The sequence below is a fragment of the Pyxicephalus adspersus genome, chromosome 12 (assembly GCF_032062135.1).
Source record: "Pyxicephalus adspersus chromosome 12, UCB_Pads_2.0, whole genome shotgun sequence".
In the NCBI taxonomy this organism is placed as follows: domain Eukaryota; kingdom Metazoa; phylum Chordata; class Amphibia; order Anura; family Pyxicephalidae; genus Pyxicephalus; species Pyxicephalus adspersus.
The window spans coordinates 1-9,865 of NC_092869.1; the positions used below are offsets into that span (position 1 = coordinate 1).

A 9,865-nucleotide genomic window follows, 5' to 3' on the forward strand; every position below is an offset into this window, starting at 1 on the left:
CCCTAACCCCAACCCCTAACCCTAACCCTGTAACCCTAACCCTTTAACCCTAACCCCCTAACCCCTAAACCCCTAACCTTAACCCCTAACCCTACCAGAACCCCAACACCCTAACCCTAAACCCAAACCCCTAACCCCCTAACCCCCTAAACCCTCACCCTAACCCAAACCCTAACCCCCTAACCTAACCCCCTACCCCTAACCCCAACCCCCTAGCCCCCTAGCCCTAACCCCCTAACCCTTACCCTAACCCCAACCCCTAACCTCCCACCCCAAACCCATCCCTAATGCACAGACCCTAACCCCTAACCCTACGTCTAACCACCTAACCCTAAACCCAAAGCCCCAACCCGCTAAACTAATACACATGCATTTTTGTCACAATAGTAATTTAACCCCTAAACCCCTGTCAGAATTGTAGTAATATCCCAAATCCAGTCACAATAGTCAAAATTCCCCCACATTTCTGTCGCAATAGTAATAATACATGAAATACCTGACAGAATAGTCATAACACCCCAAATCCCTGTCAGAATATTATTAAAACCCCTTAAATCCCTGTAAGAATACTAATAATACCTCCACATTTCTGTCACAATAGTAGTATTACCCCAAAATCCCTGTCAGAATAGTTATATTACCCCCAAATTCTAGTCAGAATAGTTATATTAGCCCCAAATCCCAGTCAGAATAGTTATATTACCCCCAAATCCCAGTCAGAATAATAATTATAGCCCAAATCTTTGTCAGAATAGTAATAATACCCATAAATACCTGTCACAAAAGTCAAAATACCCCCACATTTCTGTCACAAATGTAGTAATACCCCCACATTTCTATCACAACAATATTAATACCCCCAAATAGCCCCAATTCCTGACAGAATCATCATAATACCCCAAAATCCCTGTCATAATACCCCCAAATCCCTGTCAGAATAGTAATAATACCCCCAAAACTCTGTTGGAATAGGAATATTACCCCACGTTTCTGTCACAATACTAATAATACCCCTAACTCCCTGTCAGAATAGTAATACCCCCAATTCCTGACAGAATTGTCATAATACCCCCAAATCCCTGTCCAAGGAGTAATAATACCCCAATTCCTGACAGAATTATCATAATACCCCCAAATTCCTGTCATATTCATCATAATACCCCCAAATCCCTGTCAAATATTGTCCCAAATCCTTTTCACAATTAGTAATCATACCCCCCAAATCCCTGTCAGAATAGTTATATTACCCCCAAATTCCAGTCAGAACACTAATAATAACAGTAATATTACCCCTAAATCCCTGTCACAAAAGTCAAAATACCCCCACATTTCTGTCACGAATGTAGTAATACCCCCACATTTCTATCACAAAAATAATAATACCCCCAAATAGCCCCATGTCCTGACAAAATCGTCATAATAACCCCAAAATCCCTGTCATAATCGTCAAAATACCCCCAAATACCTGTCAGAATAGTCATGATATCCCAAATCCCTGTCAGAATAGTCATAATACCCCCACATTTATTTACCAATAGTAATACCCCCAAATCCCTGTAAGAATAGTAATATTACCCCCACAGTTCTGTCGGAATAGTAATATTACCCCACATTTCTGTCACAATAATAATAATACCCCCTGTCAGAATAGTAATAATACCCCCAATTCCTGACTGAATTGTCAGAATACCCCAAATCCCTGTCAGAATAGTAATAATACCCCAATTCCTGACTAAATCATCATAATACCCCCAAATCACCCTCATAATCATCATAACACCTCCGAATCTGACTAAATCATCATAATACCCCCAAATCACCCTCATAATCATCATAACACCTCCGAATCCCTGTCAGAATAGTAATAATACCCCAATTCCTGACAGAATTATCATAATACCCCCAAATCACCCTCATAATCATCATAACACCTCCGAATCCCTGTCAGAATAGTCATAATACCCCCACATTTAATTAACAACAGTAATACCCCCAAATCCCTGTCATAAAAGTAATAAAACCCCAACGATTCTGTTGGAATACTAATATTACTCCCCGCAATTCTGTCACAATACTAATAATACCCCCTGTCAGAATACTAATATTACCCCACATTTCTTTTCAGAATACTAATTGCACATTTCTGTCACAATAGTAACATTATCCCAACTCCCTGTCAGAATAGTAATAATACCCCACATTTCTATCAGAATACAAATATTACCTCCACATTTCTGTCAGAATACTAATATTACCCCCACATTGCTGTGACAATAGTTATAATATCCCAAATCCCTTTCATAATTAGTAATCATACCCCAAATCCCTGTCATAGTCATAATACCCCCACATTTCTGTCACAAAACCCCCACATTTCTGTCACAAACACCTGTCAGAATATTATTAATACCACAAACATTCCTGTCACAATAGTCATAATAACCCCACTTTCCAGTCACAATAGTCATAATAACCCCACATTTCTGTCAAAATAATAAAAATCCCCCCACATTTCTGTCACAAAAGGTACAATACCTTAAATCCCTATCAGAATTTAATTAATACCCCGAAATTCCTGTCAGAATAGTCATAATACCCCAAATCCCTGTCAGAATCGTAATAATACCCCCACATTTCTGCCACAATAATTATAATACCCCAAATCACTGTCAAAATATTAATAATAACCCAAATCCCTGTCAGAATAGTAGCTTATCCCATACGTTTGGTTCTAAACAACAAAAACATCTCCACGTTTGAGTCAAAATAATATTTATCCACATTTGGGTAAAAATATCATTCACACTGCTATAATTTAGTCATCATTGCGATTCTACCCCTACATGTACGTCACTTACCCGCGCTCACGCTCCTGGGCAGCTTTTTCCCTCACGTGAAGCCGGGACTATATTCAGGCGGAGTGATCTCTGTCTACATATGTCTTCTTCTTTTCTAACAGTTCATGTTTCCAAACACAAGAGGGCGTAATGCACATTTTTTTTCTCTATAGCTTCTATTGGGTGTTACTACTGTACTTCTAGTAACATTTCTGGTGCTATGCTGGTCAATGTAAATTGTCTTAATGTTTAAGAGTAATGAATGGAGGATTTATAGGATAAATATTGAATATACATCATGATGATTAGGGTGTTTTAGGGCAGCAATGCAATGTCCGTGGACCACAAGAAAATTTTGGTCATCCACAGAAAAATTTGGAAAAAATAATAAAACAAAAATAATATTGAAGTACAGGCTTGTATTCTGAATCACCTTTTTTGCCTTTATATTGCACTTCATGAACTGTACTAGAGACTGAAAAACAAGTGAGGCGCACCGTGACGTCAGTGTAGTATTAAGTTGTATGAGGCAACCATTGCCGAGCCGTACGCTTCAGTATTGTTCCCACCATTACAACAGTCACCCCGCTCAGCCAATACCGATTCTCATCTGATTTTCTATAACTGGTATATTTATTGGCATCAAATAGTTTGATAACTATCATTTCTTGTTTAGTCTTAGAATGAAATAAACACATAATGAGTGAGAAAATGCCAACAAATATTTATCAATTCTTTAGTAATGGCAAAGATAATGCAGCTAATGATAATAGTAACAAGAGTAAGACTTCACCTAACTGTGAGCTGATCAACGAATCCGAGCCTCCACAGTCCTCATCAGGAACCATTAGGAAAATTATTATTTTACAAATGGATTTAGCTTAAAAAAATTCATATTATTGGTCCGCGGGATTTAAAATGATGAATTTAGTGATCCATGAGATCAGAAAGGTTGGCAAACGTTGATTTAGGGTATTGATTAACATCTGTGAGAGAGGTGGCCTAAACTGGACTTTCCACTCTTATATGTTGACATGGCAAAAGGAGTCATCTTTGATGGAAGGTATATTTCTCCACGTTTCCTCTCCTATGGGAGAGATTAACCAGCAATAGGTCTGCTGGGATTCCGGACCCGAGTTTGCATGTCACTCAGAAGTGTTCTGATCCAGGCCAGACTTTGGTTTTGACTGGCCTTTAACCTACTAGGCTGTTCATGTCTGTCTGGATTTATGTCTAAAAGCGGTACATTGTTTTTCATGAAAATTTATTTTACAGTATAATGTAATAGTAAGAGTATAATAAAGTTTGAAACACAAAATCATGTTAAAATAATAAATTAAATAAATATAATTTTTTTAAAAAAATAAATATTTTAAATTTATAGTATTATAATATACTGCAAAATAATGAAGGAACGGAATGTCTGCACGCACCAACATCACCAGGAACTCCACGGTGACTCATCGGGTGCAGAGGAAAAAAGAAGAAGCGAAGGACGACGCGGGACACCGGCGGATCAGGTGAGAGCTTTATTTACAATTGTTTCCATGGGAACAATCCGCTTGCAGCATCTTTTTGCTACCCCGAATCACACATGGGGTTACCTCCCAGGAGGTTAATTACTGCACAGCTGTGAGCAGCAGGTAAAACGGGAAGGAGAAGAAAGAAGATCTCTCTGACCGGGGGCACAGGGAAGCTGCCTGTGAGAGCCATTGTTGTAACAAATGTGAGTAAAGGTTGCTGGAACTTTGTGTTGAGTTGGCTGGGTAAGCCACCAACTGGTAGAGAGGAATCTGCCTGCTGTATAGATAGTGCCTGACTGGCTAAGAACTAATTTTGTTTGTTTTTTTACTTATGCAACCTTTTAATAAAACTATCTGCGGGTCAGTTTAAAACCTATGTACTGTCTCCAGTGTGCAGCCGATGGTGGTGGTGAAGGATGGGCTTGAAGGTCCGACCTACCCTGGTCAAGGTTGGGTGGGATGACATGGTTTCAGGACTGTACAAAACTGACAGAATAAATAAACATTTTGAGCTTTATTAATGATTCTTATAAATGAATTATTCCTTTCAATTTGCTGTAGAGTATATAGCTATTTTCTCTTGTTTAAGGAAATAAGGCAACAATACATAAAACACAGAATAACACCTATTGCAAATTATAGGCTTGGAGGAGACCCACTTTCTTAACACTTCCAGTCAGGAAACAAATACACAGGTTTTTATTTCAGAACACACATGGCTTTCTATGGCATTTAAAGGGGTTGAAATCATATAGATTATGGTTAGGGTTAACCTAAATGGTTTGTGCAGATTTACTCTTTATATTTGTTCAGCTCTGATGTTTATATCGTATATGAAGGAGTTTATTAGAAAACTTACTGGGCACACAAACAATGTAAAAGTAACATTTTGCTATCATCAGGATGTTACAAACACCTTTTGGCTTTTGAGTTACAGAGATGCCAAAAATGGTAATAATTAACCATGTCCAGATAAACCTTCCCATAGTTCATTGAAAGTACAAAGTCCTGATCTAAATATCACTTATTTCACACAAAGAGACTGTGGAAGAAGGTAAGCGGGACAAATAGGTATCTAATATGAGTTTCTTTGCGTCATCTAAAATGTAAAAAAAAATCTTTCTTTCCAGCAATCAAACCCCAGAAGAAATGTCTAAAGCAGTCAAGAGGCGAATTGGGATTGTTGGTTTTGGCCATGTAGGTAAGTGAAACTTGATTTAGTATGTTCAAGTGCATTGAATTGTTTTTTAGAATGGATTAGCACCCTTTGCTTTATAGTTTTGCCTTAGACATTTTTGTGCTTAAAAATAATCTGCACATAAAACACTGAGGGGGTTGATTCTCTATTGCTATTTTGGAAAGCTGGCACTGGAGTTACTGATAATTAGAAAACAAGCATTTGGCTTTGACGCCTGATAATTTCAAAGGTTTGGTTGTATATTTATACATATCTTGCAAAGTAAAGAACAACATTTCTTGTTTGTTTTTCTGCAAATTGATATGGGTGAATCCAATGGAAAGATGAATAGAAACTGGGTGAAAGTACTTTAATGTGCATGAAGGGTATAAAGAAGATATAGACAACTGTACTGAAAAGTGACCTACAAGGTGTAAATTTTGTGCTTTCCCTTTGTATTATAATTTGTTAATGCAACTACAGCTAGGGACAAAGCCACAAGTAAAGACAATACAGGTATGCCTACTGCATGGGTCAGCTGGTGGAGAATATGTATGGTTGCTACACCTCCAACCAATAGGAGTGCCCCTGCTGTGTACCATGGTAACTGGACACAACCATTGCCTTCACTAATAATAATGCCTTCCCGCCGGGCCATATAGTATACATAGCATACTTCCTTCCCTTGAAGCTTTGGTAAAGCACTTTACAGGACACAATCCTTTGCAGAGAATCAACACTTGTGTAAGAATGGAGAGAATGTCACAGAATATTTGTCTATGTCTACCTAATGGCTTTAAAATACAATAAAATATATTCTGCCATCACAATTTTCAAAGAACAAACAATGGTTTCCTTAGACAAAATAAGTATGCAAATTGTTTATAGATATACTTAGTATTCATGTCTTAAGATGACTGGCGGTAACTTAGTGAAATGCACAGAGAGCAGGGAATGCTGGAAGATTTCATCTTTCATATACATTGTGCTCTAGACCCTTGGCCACATGTTCTTTAGTCTGTCCTTATCTTTTCTGTTTACAGAGTCCTATAGCTTAAGCTGCATACACACTTGCAATTATTGTCGTTGGAAAGGATCTTTCACAATCCATTCCAACGACTAAGGACTGCATGATGCATGAACGAGTGCCGTACATACAGCACCATTTTGCTCTATGGGGGGAGGTCAGAACAAAGGAGCGGCACCCTGCTGCGCGCTCCCCTCCTTCCATTAGGATCATTTGTCGCCCATCGTCCGTGGATCCACCAGGACGGTCGTTCGGACGATGGGCGCTGTACACACATCAGATTCTTGTCCGATTTAGGCCCTGAGCTGATTATCGGGCGAGAACCATTGGACGTGTGTACGTAGCTTTAGGCTCCAGTTTAGGAACAAAACAAACTAGTTTGATAAATGATGCAACCCTATCCCCCCTCCCTCACTACCACCTTCCCAATAGTAAGATGGAGCCTGCTTCAACTGTCCTCTGTTTCACATCAGTATTTTGAGTGCACCCAGTATTAGAAGTAAATTTGTAAAAAGAAATCCAGGAATCAAATGTTTTACTACACTGCCAGTCTATTTAATAATTGGCCATCTAAAGCCTAGCTTCTGGCTTGTTTGGGGCCAAGCACTAGGATAGTGTAATGCAATGTGCAAAATCCCATTTTCTGGGAAACTGGAAAACGTGTGACAAATGTATGGCTGTTTGTGCTATGTATTATTCTTTACATATACAAATCATAACTAGCTAGGTTCTCTTCTGCTGTATCATATTTACAGGCCTTTACTTGGTTCAGCAAATACTAGAAGATGGAAAAAAGTACAATCTAGAAGTGGCCTTTGTTTGGAACAGAACAATGAAGAAGTTGGATGGAATTATAGAACCCCAGCTACAACTTCACCAACTCTCTGACTTTAGGACGCGGTAAAACAAACTAAAGAAAGAAATGTTTATTGATCATTATTTTATTACATTTATTGAGGCATGAATAGTGAAATTTTTAGATACTGGTACAATTACACATCTGGGATCATCACATTGGTGAGCCTCATCAAACATCAAGAGGATGTTAGAATCATGAACAGACATGTGCAATTTTCAAATCTTTTTACAAATTAAATGTGGAATTGAAATTCTCAAGGTGCCAGAGACACAAGAAAGGAGTAAAGGGGTTGTATGTAGACTAAAAGCACCACCTTGCCCAGTTCTAATGGAGATTGCTGTGAAAACAGATAAAAATCACATTTTTTTAATAGTATCTGCAATTTTTTTTCTAGCAAAGCAGATCTGATTGTGGAAGTGGCACACCCAGATATAACCAGGGATTATGGAGAACAGTTTCTCTCTGCAGCGAATTTGATGGTAAATAGCATTGGTACGGCCTGTTGTCCATTCATAAACTGTTTTTTTGTTGGGGGGGTAAACAGCTTTGGTCACCCACCATCGAAGTTTCCAATTAAGTGCTTTCCACACCTTAGTTTATCTATTTAACACCTCCCCCCATGGTGATTTTTTGTCTCCCGTAGCTTGTGTCTCTGCCTTTCCCACAATGGGGATGGACATGCTACCACACAAGGCCAAAGGAATAGGGTATTTCCTGTTCATTGTGCTTACAACTTTGGAGAAATTTGGATAATTACAATTTTTGGTGTGAAAATTGTTTAACTCAAAAGGTCAGTAGGTGGCTTTAGTGCATATAAATTATACAGAAGAAATATTGTCGCAATGCTGTTCACCATTCACCAGTCTTGTGTGTTTCATATATCTCTAGATTGGATCCCCTGCTGTGTTATCAGATCCACATATTGAACAGAAACTAAGGAAAACAGCAAAGACATGTGGACACACATTGTATATCCCCAGTGGTGCTTTATGGGGAGGAGAAGATATCCAAAGAATGGCAGACCACGGAACACTTAAAGTGAGAAATATGTGAAATGGGAATTGTCAAACTCCATGTCTAAATGTAACTTTTTGGAGAGGAGAAGCAAGTCACCTAAAGGACCATGAGTAGACATGACCAATATTTCCTCATTCCAGGACACCAATATTTTGGCAAATTGTTTTATAAATATATTTTGCTTAAAAAAAATGCAACAAAGATACACTCTTTTAGTGAATGTTTAGTGAATATCATATTCGCTGCTTTTGAGTCTTTCACTCTTGACACATTCTGTGTTACAGTTGCTAGACAGAGGTTAAGGAAAAAACTGTAAAAAAAAGTGAAACATTTTCTAGTATTTTCTTAAATTATTTTTTATGGTTCTGCCCTTTAATTGGTCACATACCTAAAACTGACTGCAATCTGAGAAACTAAAATCAGGAGATGACAATGAACATATATGGAGTCCAATAAATGGCTTGTTACCAGAGCCTTTCATTGACCAGTATCAGAAACCATAATACCTGAAACCTACTTAAATACACAAAATCCACAGATAATAAACTTTTAAAATACCTAAAATACAAAATCTTGCATTTGCACAAGGTGAAAGTAGAGAGCATGTCATGTTGTAGTTAGATGGCAGACAAACATATCAGAAATGGTCATTGTATTTCTGTCTTTTTTTATTTCTCACAGGGTCTCAAGATCACTATGACTAAACACCCAGATAGTTTTAAGCTGAAGGGTGACCTAGAACAGAAAAAAAAAGATGTTCGTGATCGGACAATTCTCTATGAAGGTCCAGTGCGTGACTTGTGCCCCATGGCCCCCAATAACGTGAACACAATGGCTGCTGCATGCATGGCTGCTCACACGTTAGGGTTTGACCGTGTGATAGGGGTACTGATGGCTGACCCCAGGTGAGAAGTTCAATGAATATTGTATACCAGTACTCCAGGAAGGAAAAGAAAAGTCTCTGTCAGGTCCTTTAGAATTGAATGGAGTTTTCTTTATTGCTGGCAGCAGAATGACTACAATATGTAAAAGGGTATGTGTGGGGAAATCCCACCATTGTGGGAGGGGCAGGGACACAAATAACTAAAAAGGAAATGTTCCCAACCTTTATTTATTATTTAAAAGATATCAGACTAATAACCAAGACAGACAACAGGTTTGTGCTAATAAAGTAAATTTAGATAATAGTGAACCCTTTGTATAAAAGTACGCTGCAGTACAAATTGAAAATGGTTGGAAATAAAAACAGGTATACTTACATACTACATACTTTACTTTGTGTCTCTGCCCCTCCCATAATGATAGGATTCACCCCAGTATTTTTAGCTCTGCCCCTCCCACAATAAGATTTAACTTTTTGTCTCTGCTCCTCCCACAATGATGATATTTACCCCCCCCCCCCATAGTTTTTATCTCTGCCCCTCC

The 9,865-nt window shown here is 38.3% G+C and overlaps 1 protein-coding gene across 1 annotated transcript in view; it reads left to right on the forward strand.

Annotated features, from left to right (window-relative positions):
- Nucleotides 1–5,385: 5,385 nt before the first annotated feature.
- Nucleotides 5,386–9,865, forward strand: part of ASPDH (aspartate dehydrogenase domain containing) — an 11,219-nt gene continuing 6,739 nt past the window's right edge. Inside the window, exons 1-6 of the mRNA XM_072428050.1 lie at nt 5,386–5,414; nt 5,491–5,561; nt 7,320–7,464; nt 7,818–7,902; nt 8,312–8,461; nt 9,122–9,345. Coding sequence (XP_072284151.1) covers nt 5,510–5,561; nt 7,320–7,464; nt 7,818–7,902; nt 8,312–8,461; nt 9,122–9,345 — 656 coding nt within the window. The 5' untranslated portion in view covers nt 5,386–5,414; nt 5,491–5,509. The remainder of the gene's footprint in view (nt 5,415–5,490; nt 5,562–7,319; nt 7,465–7,817; nt 7,903–8,311; nt 8,462–9,121; nt 9,346–9,865) is intronic.